Genomic DNA, 24,366 nt, shown 5'->3' with positions numbered 1-24,366 from the left:
AACTAATAATATTATGTAAGTAGAAGCACAAAGCAGTGGCCAAAACTGAATCTAATTCCTTCAAATACCCAGAGTACAAAAGCAAGGTAAGGAAATTTACTTGTGAATGTAATAGAGTACTATCCTTTGGTGTAACTGAGCTCTTATGCTTTTCTGCTGGTGTGGTTTGTTTATGAATGCTAAATATAGATTCAACTTTGACAAAAGATCTACAGATCGAGAACTGTGGTTGGAAAATTACCACCACAGTCAACCTGTTTTTCACTCTCTTTGTTCAGAATCGTGCCTTTTCTCTGCAATGACTATGTTCTTAAGTTCATGCACTATTTTTAAAAAGCTCAAAGACAACGATAATGTTGTTACATTTTATTCAGTAGTAATATACATGAGTTGAACTAGCATACAGTCCAAGGGTACCTTCTGTATTCAAACCAACATGAGCACTGAACCAAAAGAATCAGAGAACACAAAAATTAATAAAAACAAGAAATAAAGGAGTTATCCTAAATACAAAAACTTCATATTAAAAGAACACTGAGCGACAGGGTCAACACACGTAATAGCTGCTGAACTTAAGAGTGCTCTTACAACTGCATTAGCCATCTGTGTCACATAGTGGCGGTCTACTTTCAATATCACTGCAGTTACAGTCAATACAGTATACATGTAGCAGCATGCTAACACTTACATCAAGTCTCTTTAAAGCCTACAGACTGTCTCTCAAGTTTTTAGTAAAAAAATGAATGAACTGGGTAAAATGTAGAATCCCGGAACAAAACAGCAAGTTAAAACAAAGATGCAAAACTAGCTAAAATGAAGTAGTAAGCGGATCATATTGTAGTGAGCTTAAATGTAAAATACAGATCACCGAATGGAATGTTATTACAGTAGATATAATATAACTTTATAATATAATATTTTGCCTCTGTTATACATTTTATTTAATAGCATCCTTCTCTACATTATACTGTATTTATTATGGAGTCTTGTGGCATTCGACTGCTGAATGAGAGGAAATGAGGGGCACATAAGTTATTTGTACAGGATAAAGTAGTGGCCGTGATTTTAGCAGGATACTTCCATGGTCTGGGGTCCAGGTGGGCTGTCAATGCCCCCAGAGCCCTCCAGCAAGCTGTTGAGGTTGTTACGACTGCGACTGCTCTCCATAGAAGTGATGCTGGAAGAAGAGGTGGTGCGTGAGCGAGACAGGCGAGTCATTCCCGCTGACGGCACTGAAAAGAGGAAAGAGAGAGGGGGCATTAATATTCAGAGCACACCGCTCAGTGTCCCAGTGCAGAATGGGAACACAAAAACCTGGAGAAAAGCATGGCATAAACAGTGCAGACCATGCAAACACATATCACAAACAGAAGATAGTCAAATGAACAGAGAAACAAAACCAATAAAATGAGAAAAACAAATAACAGAACGTCAAACAACTGTTCTGGTAACACTCCACAGCATGCAAAAATATGTCAATAAAAACAACATGCAAAGAAGAAACAGAAACCCTCTAAAAATGTAAGATCATGTGTACATTGACATTCATCTATCAGCGTAAGAGGCAGGTGGCTTTTAACTCTATGGACTGCTCAACAAGCTGGTACCTGATTCGTTGCTCAGGTGACTGAGAAGAACATAGGGGACTGGAGGTCAATAATAAAGCAGGAAAGAGAAGAAGAAAAGGGATCACGTTGAAAGCGCCGCTCTGATGTAGCTTTAATTTGTGATCACAAAGGACTCATTGAATTTCAATGGTTGAAGAAGGTGGACAGAATGGAAAGCAGGCCATGTTTGCAGACTTTTGAACTTTTGACTGTGATTTTCACATTGTAGCTATGTGTTAATATGGGAAAAGCTGCTTTGAGAAACATGCCGTGGTGTGTCACACGAGTGCACAGTGTGAAAACACTTTTTAATCGGCTCTAATCCTGCAGTGGCATTTGATCAACGGGGGTATTCTGACTACACCCAAAGGTGCCTCCAACAGCGATGGCTTTGGAACAGAGCAACAGAATAAGCTTTAGGAAAAACAAACGTCATCTGCACTCAGAGCAAACAAAAACATGGTTTTCATTTTGGATTAGGTCTTTCCAGATGACTGTAAAAACCTGACGACCTGTTTAACGATGCACATTTTTGCATTTTTAAACAGGAACATATCAGAAAGAAAAAGGGCATTTCCAAGCCCACACAGAACTGAATCAAACTGATGTGAACTTCAGTATAAATATCTGTCATTTCAGTCATGACAGCAGCACACAGGCCTCACCTATTGAGGGCTGTGGGAGCCAAACACTGTAAAGAGCACAGAGGATATGACGTTACCACCAGCCTCATAGTCTGCCCCTCTGCGTGGCCTGATAAAAAAGCCTTTTCATGTGTCCTCAGTCTGAAGCAGGGCTGTCTGTAGCTGCTTGAATACATAACACAGGCTACAGTCCCCATTACAAAACACACTGCGCTCATGTAAACAGGAAATTCAACGTTGAACACGGACCTTGACCACAAAGACGTCAGCCCAAAAAGGTGTTAGTTGGAACCATTTCATTTAGTATCACCACAAAACAAGACAATAATATTTACTTACTGTAGCCCATGCCCTGGACAAAATACTTGAAAGCTTCTGCAAGTTTTCCTGGCTGTAACCATAAATTGAATTAGTGCTTCGCTAAATGCAAAATAAACATGGTTTAGTGTCTCAAGAGGTACCCACCTGCACAACCTGGGGCAGACCTCCGCAATCAGCCATCTAAAAAGAGGCAGAAGAAGTAGTAATTAGCACTTCAACAAGACATTTCAACCATATCCTGTAAGTTTTACCTTTAGGAGTGTGGTCTTGGTGGGATTTAATCTAGAATTACATTCCACCTGAAACACAGAAGACACATTTGGATTCAGAAAGGGTAAGTTGGTTCACAGTTTGAGACTTGAAGAATTTGGAACTCACCACAGCCTCCACAGCAGGAGATGTGTCACCAACCACTAGTAATGCAGGGCATCTAAATTGATATGAAACAACAGATGATTATAAAAGTCAATACTTCTACAGGGGCCTGAATGATCCCATGGGCCTGAATCATCCCATAAGCCTGAGTTTGTTTCCTCTATATGCTGTATGGACAATGTGGATAAATCAATATTGTTGTTCCAGCCACTGTACATACATGAGAGTGTTGACTGTGTCCTCATTCAGTCCAACAATGGGCCTCTCGATTCCCAGATCACGCCGACTACAAACAGACAGGGAAGGTTCAGCACCAAATAGTGCCAAAATCAAATGCAAATACATGGAAGAATGACCACTGTATGTCTTACTATTGGTAAGATCCACAGAAGAGGGCCAAGTTGTCCTGGTTAATGTCTTGGGCAATGTGTAGACGGTAGGTCTGGATCAGCTCTTGGTTATCCGTTAGCTCGTCCTAGTGAACAAAATAAGTACCTGAACTCATTACAGCAGCTTTAATTTACAAAGTAACATCTACAATACAAATGTTACAAGTCTACAAGTGTTAAAGTGTATAATCAAAATGTGACAGTGTGAGATGAGGTACATGTGCCAAGGGAAATCAAGACAAGTCTGTGTTTTACAGCTTCAGTCTATTATTGAAGATAGGTCAAGCCAAAGAATAATGAGGAAAAGCACACAATAAGAACGACAGATAGACCTACAGTGCTGAAATGGTGAGCCATGACGATATCCACCAAATTACTGGTCCACCCAGAAAGCTGCGCACAAACAAACACAAGTAAAACAATCAAACAACAAAATCCTTTGTTAATGAGAGGCACTATAATGTAATCGTGTTTGTAGAGGACTTAACAGAATATATTCTATTAAAATATGATAAGCAAAAACATAAACTCAATCTCAATTATTTATGTTGTCTGTACAGTTTCCAGCTGGGGTTGAGCTGACCTTTGAGGCGGCCCAGTCGATCCATCCCTCAGCGCAGGGGTCTACGTTGATGAGCACCAGCCCCTCCACCAGGCTGGGGTTGTTCAGCTGAGAGTAAAGACACAGGTGAGTGAGCAGCTGAAGTCAACATGGCATCAGTGCTAGCTACCATAAAATGTCGACAATGTTGTTATTATTAAACCTCTTTATATACACATATTGGCCTCTTGAGACTCAGTGGCCTGTTGACAGGTAGTAAATAAAGTAAAGAGGAAGGTCTATGGCTATTGATATGAATGAATACTGTAGTAGCTTAAGCTAAAGGTGTCCTACAATTACATTAGCCAGCTAATATAAATTTTCTTGTAGCACAAAATGCAGAAATGAGCCAGCAGTGCATTTTCTTAAACAAAAACATGAATCACAGACTAAATTAAAGGGAGTGGTAAAAAAAATGCCTGAAGACAGATGGGACATTCATTCTCCATACAAAGATTGTGCTTTCAAGTAGATTCAAATGCCATACACCAATGAAGGACTTAAATCTATGGAGGTATAAACTAACATTATGAATCTGGCCGTTTTAAGAAATATGTTTTCTTTACATAATGTAAGGAGAGCTATTGAAAGCCCTGGATAGAAACCATTTACAGTTCAGTCCACAGTCTTCTCTTTTTCATTATTCATATGTTGGCACTCCTTCGTTCCTCCTTGTCACTTCTTGTATTTTCTGCTCCACTGGCCAGTGTGCATGCTTATTTTCGGTGATAAGTATGGACATAAATGAAAAACTGTGTCTATCAGCTACCGGTTTCTTTCTTTTTTATAATTAATGTACTTTATTATCATTAAGGCATGTGGTTACTCTAATGAAATAGTTGAAATAGTGATGTGAACAAATACTAGCTTCATACTCACAGCAAAGCGAGTGAGAACATAGGCTCCTGCTCCTACACCAATACCAATCACGCTGTTGACCCTGTAGACAGACACAGGAAGTTAGTCCAGCTCTGCAAATCAATACCTTATTTATGCACATAATGATCGGTTAGCCATCACTGAGAAACAGGTAGAGAGAGACACTTACTTGAGCTGAGTCAACACTGAGGGCAACATTTCAGCGAGCTCATCCATGGTGGGGTAACGGTATCTGAACACAGACATTTCCAAAATTATTGCACATACATACAGTCTGCTCACTTGTAATGTAGCCAATCGGTGTAATAAAGTCAAGTAGCTTTGTTTCATTTACTTTGCTGCAGGATTCTGCAGAAAAATCTAAATAAACATTGCATACTAAATCAATTCTAGCACACAGAACTGATTGTAATAAAAGTGTGTGCTGGTCCTCTGTCTATATCAAGTCACAAAAAAGCACGTACCCACTGGGGAAGGGGGGAGCGCCCTCCTGTTGTCCGGGTGCATCTACATGAACTACAGCAAAGTGCTGTGTGATCTCCTGCATGTCTTCATAGTTAAACAAGGTGTTGAAGCATGACTTGTCTAGAAAATAAGTCATATGGAAAATAAGTCATATGGAGTGTGGAGACTTAAAGCTCAAATAAAATGACAGACTTACGGTTGAGGCCGATGTCATGATAGGTGAGGATGACAGGTCTGTTGCCTTTTGGCACCCCTCTCATGGTAACATGGAGCACACCATGGGGTGTCTCAATGTCATGCTCCTGTAGGCACAAACAATAGCCCATTGCTATAACAAATAGACAGAAATTGTGATGCTTTCAAGTCCTTACAAAATCCTTAGTTTAAAAAGAAATCATCTCTACGCGTATACTATATGCACACAAACTCCAATAATCAAAATAGTTTTCCATAATTGAATCACAAACTACAGTGAGTTGTGAGATTATATTTATTCATCTTAGTCAGGAGTCAGTACTCTGTTCTCACATATGTTCACAACTGCTAAGCAGGCAAAAACACAACATACATTGTATGAACAGACCTTTAGGGTTAACAACTCCACATAAATTACACAGCAAATAAACAATATTTGCATATTATGGTGCAAATCATGTAATCACCAACTCCTGATCCAGTGTCCACACACCCTTCATGTCCTTGGCCAAACAAAAGACTGAAAGGACCCACTAAAAAGGGATTTCAAAATCTACTCAAAATCAATTAATGTCAGAACAAAAACTGTTTCTTGAGTCTGGTTCATCACAAGGTCAGCATGACTTAATACAGTATGATTAGTAGTCTACATGAGGCAGGCGGTTGGTCCATCAATGTGAGCCCAGATAATAGTGAAAAGCAAAGTTCGAGCACCTAATGGATGGAGTTCATTAGTGTTACTTTAGCAGTGTTCAAATGTTAACTCCCAAGGACAAACCTGCAGTTATTGTATCAGAAATTTGCAGTGGGTGTAGCAACAAGGAATATAAAGTCCTCATCTCAACAGCAACGACTGCAGACATTGCGGAGAGAAAATAGTTCTAAGTTTATCAATCAATAAGCCTTAAGCTGCACCAAATACTGTGCAGTGAAACATTACACAAAGCCACAATGCTGTTACTACAAATCCAACATTCATTCATTCATGCTGTGTGCAGGCCTCCAGCCACTCAGAGGTCTTTTACAGAGAATGAAAATACACTACAGCCCACAGATGGTGGGGGGCAGAACAACCAGTTTAAGAGGGAGAAGAAAGGCTCAGGGGCACCAGTTGGAGATTTGTCATTTTTGAACAAGGACTGAATCAAGGACATTTGACTATGAACAAGCAAAAAAACCCCAAAACATTTCAGATATGATGAGTGAACACTGCAGTAAAAAATAGGAAACTGAACTTGACAAAAAAGAAGGTCTAATTTAAAAATGACCAAAAAAAAAAAAAAAAAAAAGAGTCTGAAAGTGGCTGTCAGTAACTGGAGCATGAAAGCATAGCATGGGACATGACTAACACAAGGGTGTGTCTTAAAAGAGGAAGGGTAGGTAGCAATAATTCATTATCCTCTGCTCCTCTGCCTGCTGTGACCAAGCACAAACAAGGAGGGGGGCATCTGCTCTGGTGTGGCTCCTGTCGTGATTTGGCTCTGTATTGATCCATGCATTCTCTTCATCATTCAGCCTCTTCCACGTGTGTCTAGTTACACACACAAGTACAAATATGGTCTTTACAGGAACAGGCGAGGCGGGTGGGGCAGGAGACAGCCGTACTGCAGATTTTTACAGCATCCCAACACTGGATGCACACTGCAGATGGCAATGAGACACAATACTGTTTGAGCAGAAAGTGTGTACTTGTTTTTTGTCCCAGATTGAGCTGAAGAGAATGAGGAGTTAAGTGTCACGTTGCTCTCTGTCCCACCATCTCCCCCCTTGTTGTCCGCGCCCCACCAGGAGCTGCATCAATCACCTCCCAGAGCCTGACCAGAGGGCACCAACAGCACGTCAATTGCCACTTATTCAGCAGCTCACATGGGACATTAAAGGGGCGACCACTCTCCACACAGAACACATGAAACTAGCAATGAGCTGAAATGAAAATCAAGGTGTGGATTTGACAGGGAAAGAAAAGGAAAAAAGAAAACTATTACTCTGCTTTTGTGTTTTCATGTTAGATTTTGTGGACGTGAGTGAGTGACCTCGCAGTGCGTCTAAAGGGCTACAAATACATATGGCCAGTACACTATGCCATGGTTCCAAACAAGCAGCTATCCAAAAATGATAAAGTACAATGCTCTATGCAACACTAGTAAAACTATCCAGTGCAACTCCAACCTGCACAATTAACATGCAGGTTTAAGATATCCTTTTCTAGGAATACTACACAAAAATAAAATCTTCTGTGGAGAAAATACTTCCAAGTCTGTGCTAAAAGTGTTGACTGACAAAGCCTAGAAGACCTTACTTGCCTGGCCAGTTGTTCTTTAATTGTTCCTTAAAAACACAGCACAACTGTCCCTCTAATGAGAAGTAGCCAGGTGTCTCTGTGCACGACGAGGATGTCACTCACCACTCCATTCCCGGAGCATGCGAGCTGGTCCAAATCCAAAACAGCTGACATGTTTTTCCCACGCAGCGGCAAATGACTGTTATGCTATGTGCAAGAAGGGTGTGCTGGGCAGCTCTGAAGGCTTCCAAAAGGAGGAGGAGGAGGAAGGTGGGGATAGGGGTGGGAGGGCAGGGTAAAGACAGAAGAGGATGGATAATCTGAATGGGAAGCTGAAGAGACGGAGACGAGAGAGAGACAAGACGAAGGAGGAGAGTAGGAGGGGGTGGTGGTTGAAGGAGAGTGAGACTGCAGTTTGTGCTTTGGTAGTCTCAGCGCGTCCGTACATCAGCCACCGCCGCCTCTAATTGGATTGCAGAGGGTCAGGTGGGTAGTAGGAGGGGGTGGGGCTGAGGAAGAGGGAAAAGCAGGGGGAAGGGTAATGGGGTGCAGCAAGGATATTCAGGAAAGCGCAGTCGAGCTCACATCACGAGCCGACTTTGACAGCACGCCCTTAGCACTGCATCAGCAAAATGGCGGCTTGTATTTACTATAGTGTCACCCGAACTGAAGGAGGATGGATTGTGAAGATCACAATACAGTGTGTCATAGTAAACTGGAGTACAGATCATCTATGACCTTTTGATGCTAGCTTGTGGCACATGTTTTGACTCTTGTAAGACATGCACTTGGTTGCTTTATTGTTGTTTTCTCAATCATTTTAAAGTCAAAGTCTAGTTTGACCTCTGTCTGTAGGTCATCTGAGCCTTGTAGTTTATTGATCTACCACTCCTAGTATGCTTTGTCATCAGCCCAATGCAAGAAGAAAGCCTATGACTGCCACAGTAGCCAATAGCATGCATAGAACTGCTCTGAGAAGGCGGGACTTACACACAAGAAGCCCGATTGGTCAGTCGTTGTGTGTTGTCTGCTTAGCCGCCAACAGATGGTGACATGTTACATCAACTGAAGTATGAGCCCAATTTTGAGGGCTAATTCGTAATACCGTACACAGCAGATGATGCTTGGAATGGGCAGAACACAGACATGCTGCATGTTTTTCGTGATTGGTGATGAGCTCAGAGAGCATTTTAGAGTTCTTTTACCTAAAAAAAGTAGTGGTGCATGGAGGTGTGCACTATAATGACTCATCAAGAGTCAGCAGGACCCTTTGTTCTGGTGGTCACACACTTAAGCCTTCTACAACTACACAAAAATGTGGGAATAAAGCCACTGATCCTTAGCCACTGGTGGGGGACTTACATGAAAGGATCAGACGATAAGCCCTGTCCTTTCAGAACTACACTCACTTAAGCAGGGAATAGCAGTGTAACCAAAGCAACCAAAGTATAAAAATGTGAATATAACAAAATTATACAAAAAAGGTAAAGCACAAAAAAGACCTGCACTCGCATAAAACCGAAACTACAATCACAGAGCCTGGGTTGCTGAGCCTTAACCTTAACCTAATACTATTTAAAAGTTTGATTTTCAAAAAACGGTGAGTAACTAAAAAGCTATTGTCTAATAGCAGCTAGCTTGTTATGAGAGAGGGACTTGTTTGACAGTACAAAGCAGTTCACCTGTTGTAGTTTCAATAAAGTCAATTCTTTCTGGTCAGACTGTGTTAAAATAAATCTCAGATCATCTAACTTGAGTAACAGTGCTTCAGACACACAGACTAAAAATATATACAGTCTGTGTTCAGACACAGTATTGACTTCAGTTTGCTTCCCACCCCCAGGAAATGTTGAGGACATCAGCTGCAACTGTACCGGACAGGTCATGTCTCTTGTGGATGCTCAGAACCTCTAGAAGATACAGAGGCTGCAGTACACTACCTCTGTGTGTACTATATATAACAGTATTTATCACTGAATAATGACTGAGAAGGCAGAGTGTATAACTGTCACTTAAAAATCCTAAAAGAAGCAAGTACAAACATTATAAAAGGCATCAATACATTTTTAGTCTGAGGCACTTGAGAATATTACAAATTAATAGAAAAAATATATTGCATTTACACATGTTTACCTCATATCTAGGTACACAGACAGGTCATGTTTATGAAACTAAATCCCACTCACTCTCCCTTAAATAAGGTTACCAAATTGGCACGTACAAAGAGGCACGCTTACAGTGCCCTACTGCCCTCTACTGACCATACTGAAACAGTGGGAAAACAAGAGCCACCTGTTCTCAACAGCATTATCTGTGGTCAGTTTTCTAAAATCCATGCAGGCCCCACACAAAAAGTCATTATCATGCAAACCGGTAAAGAACATTGAATGAAAATGCCACCACAAGGGAAGATGGATTTCAAGAGCCTGTATTAAATCCACACAAAGCTTCTTGTTTTGAAGGGTAGGATAGGTATTTTTACCACGTTATAAACAAGCTCCAGTTACATTAACTTGTCAAGTTATGTTTATGCAAAATATCCACAGCAGCCCACAACCTTTTATCTTGGAAGGACCAGTAAGACCCAGTACTGGATGACCTGCAGCAGATGACCCAGTTATATGAATACTTGGCTCTGAAAATATGAATTAATGTCATTCTATGACCAAAAATGCTGCAGTGGCACACCCTCTGTAGTTTGACCCATTTTGTTTGTTCAGTATGGAAACTGCAGTTGCACATTACAATTCTACAACCAACTCCCTGAATGAACCAGCAGAGGGCGCTAAACGAGCAAAGGTATGAGGAAGAGAGGGCTGGATTTGTCCTCCAGCTGTGGGAATGTCACAACAGAGGCACAGATCACCTCCCCCACATCGACATATTAATGGACAATCTGCTGCCAAAGCTTAACACTGCTATTGAAAGTATGTCATCTATGTACATGACCCACTGGGTTATGAACTGGCAGAAAGGGGTCAGACACAACATTTAAGTATTTCATCAGACTAGAGTCGACTGAGAACCTATAAATGTACCTTCAAATTGTGTTTTAGCTTGATTCAATGTTTCTAGCACATTTGTTTTGTAAAATCATACTGTTCATCTGGTTATGTGGTTATACCAAAGGAGGGCAGTAGTGTAAAAAAGATTAATCATTTTGTATTTTAGTGCAGACCGAGTGTGACTTGAAACACAACCTGAAAAAAAAACTGAAACATACATGCTTAAAATATAAGCATCTTTAAAAAAGTGTTGTGCTGCCTGAAAGGGTGTCGGACAATGCAGAGGGACACATGCTGCAGCCAGTGTATGCTGTGAGGGCAGCATGCTTGCTCCCTCCTGCTGCCTGCAGAGGCTATATTTAGCTCTGGTGGGATGCTCTGAGAGACTGCAGAAAGTGAAACAGGGATGAAAGTGTTAACCCTTTGTACCCACGACACTCAGGAAAACTGCAGGAAAAAGCTCTAGGGCAAACTAAAAAGGCTACCAAAACATTGGAAAAATATTTTATTATACAATATAGCTGCTTCTTCAAACAGCAATGATTAGTATGAAAATTGAGTGTTATTTATTAGATTTCAACAGAATAAAAAATTAATTCTTCAAAAGGAATGGGAGGGTTAAACATTCTGCCAAATATCAGCAGAGTTATTTTAGGTATTCTCTGGGGAGGGAGGTACACAGAAACGCTGAGCTAAAAAAACTATAAAGCAGGTTTCTGTACTGATTTTTGTAGTGTTTCAGACACACGCCCCACACTAAATCGATGTCCAGTCTCTCAAATCCTGTTCATCTCACTAGATACTGATAGTTCTCTTACTCTTTAGACAATTCAGCCTTACAACATGACCAGAGTGAACCAATTATGCATCCCCAAATTATTTCAATTGGATTTAAATACCAAAAACAGAAAGGTTTGAGGGCTGTCATTTTTAACATGTATGTGTGGTATACATCAAACAACTATGAACAGCAATTTAGCACTAAGTAGGTATGCTGGGATTCTTCTATTTAACATGAACGTGGACAGTCAAAATAATTACCTGGCAGTCAAAATCCTGGAAGTTGCGTCCATTCTGAAAGAAACAAACAAAATACACAAATTAGTAAATCATTTTCTTCTTGGCTATAGGTTCCTAACCTACCTAACACAAGGAACATTTGGCCAACTAATCTTTTATGGCTGAAATAATTCAACTAACATTTGATCCTAAGCATAGATCCCAAGGCATTTGTACTTCTAAACAGAACATTTATATATTACGTTTTGGTGATAAGCTAGTCAAGACAGAATAGACAGGAGTAAACTAGGCGCTGCCATTAACCACAGCAATTAGAGCCCATGTTAGTGTTGATGTTGACGGAATACAGTCTGCTTCTACAGGATGACACAGTGTCAGATTTGCTCAGAGACCCCAGTTAAACATTTAAAGTATGCTGCAGATATTTCAGGGAATGGCCTCAAAAATCATGAACGCAGAGCAGAATCACGTGCTAGTATTACCCAGTTAGACTCGTTATGAATGTATTATAAAATGCCTGTGATCAAAGAATAAATAAAAATGGCACAATGCATATATTTAAAAATGGAAAATAAACTACTTTTAGTGTTGATTGTTCATGTCTTACAGTAAGGCATGCTCTAATTTCCTGCTGGTAACCTCTACTAAAGGCTGATGTAATGGCTGGTCTGATCATTACAGTTGTCATGGTTACAATGCTGCCGCAGCCAGGGCAGTTTGTTTTTACAGGTCTGGTGCATCGCTAGATTAACTTACAATCACAACACAATCTAAATTTGTTTTTACATACACTCATTCTGTTTTGACCTTCCAGTGAGGACGCCACTAGAGGGAGTTAGAAGTGCCGTCCTTCATCGTGTTCTTTCACCTCTGTTCCCTTGTACAGTCTGTCTGTCACATTTTCACTCGACACAAGGCTTGAGAACAATAGAGTTGATTTTCATTCTTTTTGTGTGATGGTGTATGTGATGTAATGTACCCCCCCGGTCTGTGAAAGATGCCTGAGGGAGGACAAAACACTTGCAGCCCATTTCCTAATCAGCTACTGAGATGACGGAGTGGGAGATCTTTGATCTGTCTGGGAGATTTTTCTCTCTGCTGCGTTTCCATGTCATTTGGAAACAAAGAGGAGCTTCCTTGCCTTTTGATCCAACTTCATTATATCACCATAGTTTTTTTTTTTGAATTACGGTAAATACATAGTTCTCCTCATTTTCACCATGTATTCCTTAACACAATTCAATAGTCTTTCTTTCAATCATCATGCACCAGTGCCTTTCAACCTCTACATTATCAATTATTCACTGTGATGAATCAGTAGGACTGTCTTGTTCTGTACTGTATATTACTCTATGTATTTGCCTGGAAACATAACATGGATGATTCAGTGAGCCTGTGTGTAGCATGCTTTTGCACTTGTCCTGTCCTACTGGAATATTCACCATCCATGTACGGCAGTCGCCTGTTGCAGTTTACCTTATTGGTCAGCAGGGGCTTGATCTCAGTCAGCTGGACATCCTGAAGCTCATCCATATTTCTGTGTGCTCGATGTTGCCCACTGTCAAAAAGCAGAGAGCATTCATTATAACACAAAACACAGATGTAGAGATCTCATCAAAACTGAGAAAACCGAAAACCACTTTGTGTGAAGTGATGTCACATTATATAATTTTAGTGTCCCAGTTATTGTAATAATAGTTCAATGGCCCAAACATCATGCTGCATTTCTCACAGGTTTATACTGAGACTGTGATGGAGCACAAAAACATATCCCCCACATCTCCAATACACTGTTTACTGTATGTCCACAGACCATCTTTGAACATTCAGCTGAGAGCTGTGTTCCTGGCTGTTTTGGACCACTTGCTGCCAAAATATTGTTTGGCTTTAGTACTACAGACCCTTAAGACTCTTGTGGGTGAGTGTAGTAAATTTAAATCGCATCATTTGGAGAAAAAAATGGCCATACATATTACCCCAAAAATACTGGGTGGGCATATTGGCCAACGGTTCTAAAAAAGTTCTAAAAAAGAAAATTCTGAAAAAAGTTCTGAAAAAAAAAAGAAAATTCAGTCATCTCATGGAGATCCCTCATGTGCTCAGTCCTTTGTATAGACTCACGCAGTCTCTGAAAATACTTTTAAGGGAATCCTGTAATAGGTTCACAAAACTCCTTAATACCCCAGTCCATTAAACATAGGCAGAGTGTGCTGGGTGATTCAAGCCTGAATCTAGTTTGTATCGTAATAGTATAGCAGCACACAGATAAAAGTACCTTCATTTGTCCCACAATGGGAAATTGCAATATTGTAGCAATTATAAGAACAGCAGCAGTGAAAAAGTGATGCCAAAAATAATAAAAAGGTCAGGAAAAAAATTTAAAAACAAAACCCTCTCATACCGGTTGATCACAAAAACATACAAATGCAGCTTTCAATGGTATGATTTAATCTAAAACATCATGCAAATATCCAATTATCCAAAATAGAAACTCCAACCAAATGCTTCTACTATCATGGGAGTGGCTTGTAGTTATTACTTGCCCTAATAAATAAAAAAAATTCAAACAGACACATTAAAACAAAAAAATGCTTCAACACATTACAGCAATTGTAGCATAAGAAGTAATAAAGCAGTACAGTAAAACTGCTTAACTTATAGTTGCTTATGATATTAATGAGGAGGAGGTTTCTTCAGAAACAAGTGCCCTCTGTATGCATGCAGAAAGAGAAATGTTGAGAAGGCAATGTTTTAACAAATGCACAAAAGTCTTCATTTGTGTTCCCCCTGAAGCAGTTTGTCCGTGCCTATCATCACAGTCCAAGTCTCCTCCCCTTCTCCCTGAAATACGACCCAGAAGGCCTGTGCGGGAGGTGAGAACAGGAAGTACTATTGTATTACCTGACTGGGCCAGGTTGACAAGGACTCAGGTTGCATATAACAACACCTCAGCCAGGACAATGCCAACATCTGAACTGAGGCTAACAAGGACACAGCACACAGACACACAGTGAAGGGAAAGTGCTAAACACAAGCGGGAGTGGCTACACCCTGGGCCAGAGCCAGCCCATGAATAACCTTGGACACTTTGACCTCCACAGCCTATCTACCATGGTTGACGGGGACAACTATGCAGCATGTCTGAATTTCCAGTAGATGCATTTATGATGACAAGACAAAGAAGAAAAAAGACCGCAGACACAGAAAGCAGGTCAGAGGTCATTCTGCTGGGGCAACAGATTGCACTCCCATTATAATTGTCTGGGATTCAGATGGGTACAACTGAGTACACTGCTCAAATTACATAAAACAATCAAAAAGGAAAAAGAAAATTGAGTGTTGAAAGCTCTCAGCCGTCAGCTCAGAATTGAAAGCATGCCCAGCAAAATCCCTGCTGACAAATCCAGCTCAAGAGTGGATTTGAGAAATATTTAGACAAGTGAACAAGGAAATGGAGAAACAAATGTTGGACGTGCTTTAGCAGATTGATTACATTGGCCAGACCAATCCAACACTTCCTGGACTGACCACAGCAGTCTACCTGGTAACAGAGGTGTTAGGAGACAGCCTGTCAGTAACTTTAAGCTCCCCATGACCCTGACCGGATTTCTCAACCTCAGTGACCCTGATCCCCAGTTAATGCTCCAGGCAGGCACACATCTGTGTACAGCAGCACACACTCAATCTGCTGTGTGTGTGTTACTCTTGTCTCTTACAGTCAAAAACATAAACAACCAAAAAGAGTCCCTAAAGGAATGCACTTGACCTTATGAAAAAAAACTCTAAAAATAAAAATATTATGTTATCATGATTACAAATTTCACAACCCTTTGCATCAAAAGGGTTAGCTAAAACACAAAAGGACTTTTATGTGGTTTTATTTATAATGGTGTTGCTCAACATTAGCTACAACATTAGCTATTAGCTGTTATGTTTTGATTGATTCATGCATGTTTGAGTAATCCTGTGTTGTCTTTGTGAGTGTTTTTTTTACCCATTTCTGCTCACTTTTTTGTACTTCAGGTTATTCAAGCTAATCAACCTCATTGTCATACATGTTGGTTTTAGAAATTTCACATAAATTTCACATTTCAATTATAAAATCAAGTAAATAAGAATACCTGAGTAAAGCATAATGTGTCTTCATTAAGAACTGAATGCTCATTTATGAAGCACAAAGTCTGTGACCTACATTTTCCAGGCTAGTGCCAAACACGACGCAGGAAAAACTGCCATGACACCAAACTTAAACTAAGAGTTAATTTTAAAATTTTAAAATGTTCTCGGCAAAAAAACAAACCAGGTTGTTTTTAGGCTATGGGTGGTGCCATAGTTGCCTCTATTAATAGATGCCTAGAATTAATAATAACATCAACACCTTTTCGTCTCATCCTTCACTGCTGACTCTTCAGCATGCACTCGTGTTGCCATGGAGACCAAACCTGGTTGCCAATGTTTATTTAAAGCTGGGCCAACCCCACAGGATGTGTAGCGGTCTGAAAATTAGGGGAATAAATGAGTGTTACAAATGAAAACTATAGCGCCAAAAACATCTTTTACTCAGACTTCAATGACTGTATAACCAAGTCCAAACTTCAGTTTCGCTGAATTGTTTGTGTACATTTTCTGTATAACAAAGCTCAGAATTTTTCCGATTTTGACAGAGAAACTTCCCACATTTACAGATTAACCTTATTTTTTTTTAAATGGTTAAGGAATATACACTTTCTCATAGTCATAACTGAGGCAGAGGCACTGAATCACAAAAAGATTATGCCAAAATAACATCTGTCACAGAGATCTCAGTACCCTTTGTACCTTTGTATAGTAATGAGGTATAATCATTCACCTATTACACCTATTTAATAATAATAATAATAATAATAATAATATACTAGCTGAACATGATTTGTGCTTCGGTATTCATTTTAAAATAAAATTCAAAAGGAATTGTATATAGCTGTATCCTCACTGTAAAAAAGTAAAATATTGTTACGCTCACATCCTAGAATGAGCACAATGCATCTAGTAGGTTTTGTGTGAACGACTGTCAGCAGCAGTACTGACTGATGAATGAGAAGTTTCTCCCATATTTCTGTTCTCACTATTACCCGTCACTGTCCATCTCATCTTGACCCTGATACACAAACACAGCTACGAGCGGCAGTGACTTCCCGTGGTTCAATTAATATGTTTTTAATCACCATCACCATGGCAACAGCAACCTCACACCAGCCTGTTATCATTCACACCGCACCCAGGATGCAAGTTTGACCTCTCTGGCAGCTCCTTGTACAAAGGGATGTTACCACATAACCTCATATTAACCTCGCTGAGGTAGTGGTCTTATTATTTCACAAAAGCGGAACAAATGTCTGCTTGTTTCTAATAAACTCCATGATGTAATATCAACTGCATAAGATGAAACATGTACAGTATTCTAAATTATGTTCTAAATTCATGTTACCCACTGGAAAAGGACTATCATTTATTTTAATAGATATACTACTAACTTTACTTACTTGTATTACTTACTTAAATACAGTGTGACTGCCCTTTGATTATGTAAAATTGTATTTCCCTCACAAGGTCTTCACAGTAAGTATAAAAACAACTATTACACCTCCTTTTTTTGCAACTTTTTGTAAGCAGGCCAAGACTTTTGTTTACGGGGCACAATCTGCAAGAACGCCAATCCACACAGGAGTAGAGCTAATGGGCTGTGACAAAGCTCAGACCCAGATTACTTCTCTAACCCGGTATGTTTGGTAAGAGAATTATATGGGGAAAAATCCATTTGTATTTCTGCCTCTTGTCAGGTTAGAAAACAAAGTGGAAATAAGGGGATACTATTCAACCTGGCATTGGATGAGCCATGAGAGGACATCTTGGACCCATAGCACCGGACATATCCTGCTGATAGTGTCACCAGTGTAAAACTCAGCGCAGTCTATGGCACACGCACACGCACACGCACACGCACACGCACACGCACACACACACAGACACACAGACACACAGACACACAGACACACACACACACACACACACTCGGGGAACGTTTCAATTGGACTTAATTAACCGACATCTGGCTCTCCTGAGGCTGCCCCACACTCTGTCTGCACACCTCATAATGTTCTCCTGATACGGCCAATAGATCTGGATTGTACAACAGAACTATCTCTCCAATCCCTCCATCTTGGCCAATAGGACTGCATGTTATTCTTTCACAGAAACAAAACTACTGAGAAGAAAAAATTTAAATGTGGCTCTGACATTACTCATGACATCATTACATCTGTAACCTGTGTTATTCTTACAAATTCTAGGTAGAGTCCTTTCACAAAGTTCCCTGTTAGAACGAGATGCAAGCACACCAGATTTTGCCCCATGATCATGAATTCTGTTACTCTACAGACTAAAGTGGGCGGGCAGTTAATCATAAAAAAAACTTTATTATACTTATATGACATTAGCAATTTCTAATAGATCTATAGATAAGACAATTAGCACAGCCATTTGTTCCTGAAAACTTTGAAATGGTCAAAAAAAAAAAAAAAAGTAAAAAAAAACACATTATCCCACGTTATAATAAACACATTTTAAAAAGTTAATGAAAATCCTGCCAAACAGGACCAACATGGGCATGCTTAGCTAAACAAAGCTAGCACACAGCAGTTTCCTTTCTATCAATGTACAATGCATGTTTTGATGTGAAAAACATTGTTTGCTTGTTTTGCATGCAGGAAACATCTAACAGCCAAACTTCAATGAAATGAGGGAAAAGGAAAAAAAAAAAAATATATATATATATATATATATATATAAAAAGAAGAGGAAGAGGTGCTGGAGGGACCATCATGGCAGGACAAGCCCCTAAATGGGGGCGTACCACCGGAACAGAACTGAAGTGGCTGATATCAAGAAATCCTACCAATGGCTTGAGAGGGCTGGTCTGAAGGACACACAGAGGCACTGATCCTGGCTGCTCAGGAGCAGGCCCTGGGCACTCGAGCAATAGAGGCCCAGATCTAAAACACCAGACAAGACCCACGGTGTAGACTGTGCAAAGAGGCTCCTGAGACAGTCCAGCACATAACTGCAGGGTGTAAGATGCTGGCAGGAAAAGCAAACATGGAGCGACATAACCAAGTGGCGGGCATAGTGTACAGAAACATCTGCACAGAGTACGAGCTGGAGACCCCAGGATCAAGGTGGGAAACACCTCCAAAAGTTGTGGAGAACGACCGAGTCAAGATCCTGTGGGACTTCCAGATACAGACGGACAGAATAGTGATGGCGAACCAACCAGACATAGTGGTGGTGGATAAGAAACAGAGCAGAGCCGTGGTGGTGGACATCACAATACCAAGAGATGGTAATATCAGAAAAAAGGAACACAAGAAACTAGAGAAATACCAGGGGCTCAAGGAGGAGCTGGAGAAAGCCTGGAAAGTAAAGGCATCAGTGGTGCCTGTGGTGATCGGAGCACTCGGGGCTGTAACCCCCAAACTGGAAAAGTGGCTACAACAGATACCAGGAAAAACAACGGACATCTCCAGAAAAGTGCAGTACTGGGAATGAGGGCGAGAGAGACCAACCACTGTGGAAGGTGAGAAATACATTTTATATATAATATTATATATATATATGTGTGTGTGTATGTGTGTGTATGTATATGTATGTGTATGTATATGTATGTATATGTATGTGTATATATGTATATGTATATATGTATGTATATATGTATGTATATATGTATGTATATATGTATGTATATATGTATATGTATGTATGTGTATGTATATATGTATGTATATACATACATACACACACACACACACACGTACGCACACACTGTTTATTAAATAGTGACTTTAAGTGACATATATGGCATGATACATGATTTGAATAAAGATTGCCTGTGTCATCCTAGTCTTAACAAAATAATCTATGGAAAACACTCCCTCCACTGTGAACACGGAAAGCAAAGGTACGTTCTGTGTCTGTACACCAACAACATGGCACAGTCCCCTGATGCACAGAGCCACTCAGGCACCTCCCATTACTTTCCAGGGTCTTTTAGAGAATTACATTACCCCATGAGGGGCACTTTATCTGCTGACTGTCCTATGTGGTTTAAGAGAAGCATTAGAGTTTTATTGATTTATAACAGCACATCCATTGGAGTCATCAGCATTAAACTCACCTATGTAAAAGAAAACTTTTACAAAGACTGACTTTTGTGCACTTGTGGCTGAATAAAATCTGACAAGAAAATGGTGTTTTAACATCACAGAAATCCTGAACATATTGTGTGAGCTTCAGCATATCTAATGTGGCATAATTAACTCTAATTTAGCATATTTGATGTAAAAAAAAAAAAGACATACCATAACCTATCAAATCATAATTAAAAATCTGCATGTCACAGATAATTCTGAGATTTATAGTCTAATTTGTGTGTATGGATGGAACTATTTAGTAAACTGCATGCTGTTTCCTTAATTACTGAGGTCTGGTCAAGTGAAAAACGAAAATCAACAATTTATATGGATGATGACAAACTAGAAATATGGTTACGATGCATGTCAGAGCAAGTGTTGAATCACACTAACAAGGTCTTCTACAACACAGGCTCTGTTTGTGAACATCAGCATTCTTTTGTCTTTAGTACAGGGGCCCTTCCCCCATGCATCTCATATAGTGCCTTCATATTATCCCATATGCTTACATCAATGTAGGACATATACTGGAGCTGGACCAGCTGTGTTTCTAAATGACACAATCTTGTTGCATGATTATTTATTCAACAGAATTAAATAGTCTAAAATAGGTGTGAATATTAGCAGGTAGACATCTGCCTCAAACCACAGGCAATGGTCAGTGTCTCACATACTCAGAGCTGCTGTTATAGTAGCCTTCCTCAACCACAAAGTGAGATGTCTGCATTTTTGTGGTTAATGTTATAGTATTTTTTCCTGATAAACATCAACTGATATATTTAAAAGGCACATTTCTGTTTGATTGACATAATATTTTGTGTATATTGTAAAAAGGTATACTCACAAAAAAGTAAATTGTTTAGGTACTGGGAATTCTGACACAAATAGTCATGTGTGAATGACCTAAATTTAAAAAAAGGGTAGAACCTTGTAAAGAACTTGACCAAAACATTGGCTCAGCAACAGCCAGACCCTGCCCACTGTGAAGGATTAGGATGATAATGACTTGCTTGAACAGGATAAATCAGTACTGCAGAAGTAGTTTCCTCACTCAAACCTGTCATCACCTGATAGTTATCTATGTATCCGGCTGTCACTCTCATGTTTGCACGCATATATTACTCAGATTTTTGTCTTCAATGAGCCATTCAGATCACCCTTGACCCTGTCTACATGTTGGTCAAAAAGATGAATAGGTGAGAAGAGGATCACGGATCTCTAGTAAAAAGGTCATGAGCATAACACAGCATAAAGTCAACATATAGTTAATAAACTGTTCTTTTGTAATGGATGCCTTATTCAAGAACAGCTGCAAAACAGGCACTTTTTGCTTTATCAGTAATCTGAAATGTTTCAGTGGTCTGTCACTAACATACTAAGAAATGGCACTCAGTGCCCTTAAAGGGGCACTTTCTAGATGTTCTGGCAGCATGGGGTCTCATGTCTCACCTCCTACTGATCTCTGGTGATGCAGAGAAGACAAAGGTCTATGGATGCGACTGTGGGTATTTTGTGTAAATCCTCAATGTTGATAAGGCATTGCTGGTGGTATCACATTCACATGTTTCCCTTCAGTTAATCAGTTACTATAAGAGACCATCAAGGTTATTTAAAACGTAAGAATGGACAAAAATGCATGTAGAAGCCATCTGTTAAAGTCAGGAGCTTCTTTGGAGCACCTGAGCTGTAACTCTAAGCTAGGAACAGATTGAATTACACACGCACTTCAGTTACAAACACAACAGTGGTGTGCCTTCTGCTTTTACACACATAAAAGCATCACACTTCTACACCATAATAGTGGGACTAAAACTTAAGTCACAAATTAAGTTGTGGTCCTTTCAAAAAAATACATTATAAAACATTATCATCACCAACTTCAAAGGGCAGTCATGTTCTTCCCAAAAGAGCAGTCTCAATGTTTTACTGCTGAGGTGAGAGAAACCAGATTGCACAGACAGTGTAAGCACAGTTACTTAATTACTTCTCAATCCAGATTTAAGCCTTGTATGCAGACCTACATCCACAATTACAGCTAGAAATCCTCATCAAGGAACATCACACAGTCTGGTCCCTTTATTTAACAATGCATACTAAAATTGAGACTATACTAAACATACAATTAATTCTATTCATTTTTAACTTAATATTACAGAAAGTACCAGTGAGTGAACTTAACTCAACAATGTTAAACCCTATAACTGTTCACAAGGAGGGTTAATAGTGAGATGTTACTCCTGGCATGTTCCACAGTGTTGCATTTTCTATCTTGTATATCTAGGACAAACAGTGTCACAAGTTAAACACACACACACAAGTTAAAGGCAAGAAAAATTGTGGAGAAATTTTGCTAACAGGCAGGATGCATATTTTTCAAACAAAAACACATGCAACAGAATAACTGCCAGAAAGACAGGTTTAATGCAATACTGCAGAATAATCCAAACAAAATAACAGATCACACCATCTCCCTACCTGAACAGTAGTGCACCTATAAGATAAGGATTTAACAGTGTATTCATCAACTATAGAACACAATAACCAGATAGCAACACAACAATAAATCTAAATTCCTGAAATTAGGTTTATTTATTCTTAAAGCAGTAATCCCTAAAACAAATAAGTTACTTGAAGCAAAATACAAACATACTGATAACAGTACAACGAACAATGCTGAGGAGTGAGGTGTCAACAAATGGCAGGCTGTTGTTTGAAGTGTAAACTTCCTTCAGGCCTCAAGAGATAAAGAAGTGTGAGACTATACATATTAGCTTGTAGGCAGGTTTAGACTTAAGGAACACAAACACACACACACTCAAAAAAAAAAAAACTTTTCCAATTATTTGCTAGGAGCTAGAACCACTTCCATAGTTAGTACTACTTTGATTTAGAGGAGGCAGATAATGCACAGTCCTGCTGAAAACCTTTAAGGGCAAAAGAAACTACAGTGTGACCTTCCCATGTCCAGGTGACATTGTGCCTTCTATCATGTAGTGTAGTTGTTGTAGATAACTACCTGAAATTGCACAACTGTGACATGACAAACAACACAACTGTCACGCGCTTAATACCTAAATTGCTACAATATGTAGGTTAAAATGTAGGCTAGACTTCAGTTCAGTTTATCAGATATTACACGAGTTGTTGATTTATTAAACAACATAAACTAAAAAGGTAACGTTACATGATTTCGTTTAGTGGTAATTCGGGATTAAGATCACATTGTACACGAAGTTTGGTTCATAATAGTTGTTTTGAAATAGTATTAATGAAGTAAGTGCTTCATTAGTAAGCCTGGTGGTAGCCGCTGTATAAAAGCGTCGTGACGGGCCTCGTAGTGGAAACAGTCATGGCAACACACACTGAAGTTAGTGTTCAGTTACGACGCTAACGTAACGCCATGTGGTCAATCAGACAGAAATTATAAATATTTTGACAAACAGTTCACGAAAGCTTATTGAGGTGCGAATAAAAATCAAACAACGAACCAATCGGTGCCCTTTATCTGCTCCTTTAGCCCGTTAACCGACTCCATTGGCGTAGCACAGCCGTGGCGAATCTCTGGACATTTCAGCGTTAAAGCCAAGTATTTGATAAAGGCACGGGTTCTTGTTTAAATGTTTAAAAAGACTCGAGACAACTAAATTGTTAACAACCCAAACAGGTTGAATCCAACGACCAGAGAAATCTCCTGTGGTATGGTGCACATCTGTAACTAAACGATAAAAGAACAGAGACAGATGCGATACTTAACCATCATACGTACCTTCCCAATACAAAATGTGTTCTCGTGTTTTCCAGTCAATTTATCTTCGGATTGCTGAAGCCAGTTAACGTCAAAATGTGGATTGAAGTTTACTGTCCGCCGCCGCTGACCACCTCTTCCTCTCCCGTCTTCCACTAGTGTATTTTCCGATGCGTTCACTCCGGGGCGGAACTACACGCTGCGGCGCAGGGAGCGCGGAGGAGCCAATAAGAGGAGACGCTACAGGCGGAAGGAGCACTACAACCAGCACATCTCACTCTGAACAAAAAACAGTGCTCTAAAACCTCTAAAACGCGCACAACCATCACACGACCGCGCGACATTTGGGTGACCAGACGTCCCTATTTACCCGGGATAGTTCCAGTTCTGAGCCCTGTGTCCCTTGTCCCAGCAGATTTATGCAAAAGCATTGATTTGTCCCTGTTTTACTCAAGAAATGTCCCAGGAGTCCCTATTTTTAACCAATTTTATACCTGCAAATAGTAAAGAGAGGCACAAACAGTTATTTGTTTAGGCAAAATACGAAATACAAAAAAAAAAAAAAAAAAAAAAAAGCTTAAAAATGACCAAAACACAGAAAATATGACTATACT

The 24,366-nt window shown here is 39.8% G+C and overlaps 1 protein-coding gene across 1 annotated transcript; it reads right to left on the bottom strand.

Moving 5' to 3' along the window:
- Positions 1-351: 351 nt before the first annotated feature.
- ndrg3a (ndrg family member 3a) lies at positions 352-23,957 on the bottom strand. The gene is made up of 16 exons (XM_020935924.2): positions 23,774-23,957; positions 13,259-13,340; positions 11,804-11,836; positions 5,478-5,583; positions 5,281-5,401; positions 4,986-5,048; positions 4,817-4,877; positions 3,920-4,006; positions 3,673-3,729; positions 3,319-3,422; positions 3,168-3,233; positions 2,951-3,002; positions 2,824-2,871; positions 2,717-2,752; positions 2,591-2,642; positions 352-1,232 (listed from the first exon to the last, which is right to left on the bottom strand). The coding sequence occupies exons 2-16, from the start codon at positions 13,313-13,315 to the stop codon at positions 1,066-1,068; spliced, it is 1,110 nt and encodes a 369-aa protein (XP_020791583.1). The 5' UTR covers positions 13,316-13,340; positions 23,774-23,957; the 3' UTR covers positions 352-1,065.
- Positions 23,958-24,366: the final 409 nt, after the last annotated feature.

This window comes from Boleophthalmus pectinirostris, unplaced genomic scaffold, assembly GCF_026225935.1.
Source record: "Boleophthalmus pectinirostris isolate CB_2022bp ecotype Guang Dong unplaced genomic scaffold, ASM2622593v1 HiC_scaffold_3, whole genome shotgun sequence".
NCBI lineage: Eukaryota > Metazoa > Chordata > Actinopteri > Gobiiformes > Gobiidae > Boleophthalmus > Boleophthalmus pectinirostris.
Note: the sequence above shows the minus strand (reverse complement) of the source record. Positions and strands in the feature narration are given on the sequence as shown.

Coding starts and splice junctions, on each gene's coding strand:
- ndrg3a (XM_020935924.2), bottom strand. CDS start 13,315: ATGGATGAGCTTCAGGATGTCCAGCTGACTGAGATCAAGCCCCTGCTG. Junction 3,234..3,318: donor TTCTGTGGATCTTACCAATA/GTAAGACATACA, acceptor GTCTGTTTGTAG/TCGGCGTGATCTGGGAATCG. Junction 2,753..2,823: donor CCAAGACCACACTCCTAAAG/GTAAAACTTACA, acceptor GCCTCTTTTTAG/ATGGCTGATTGCGGAGGTCT.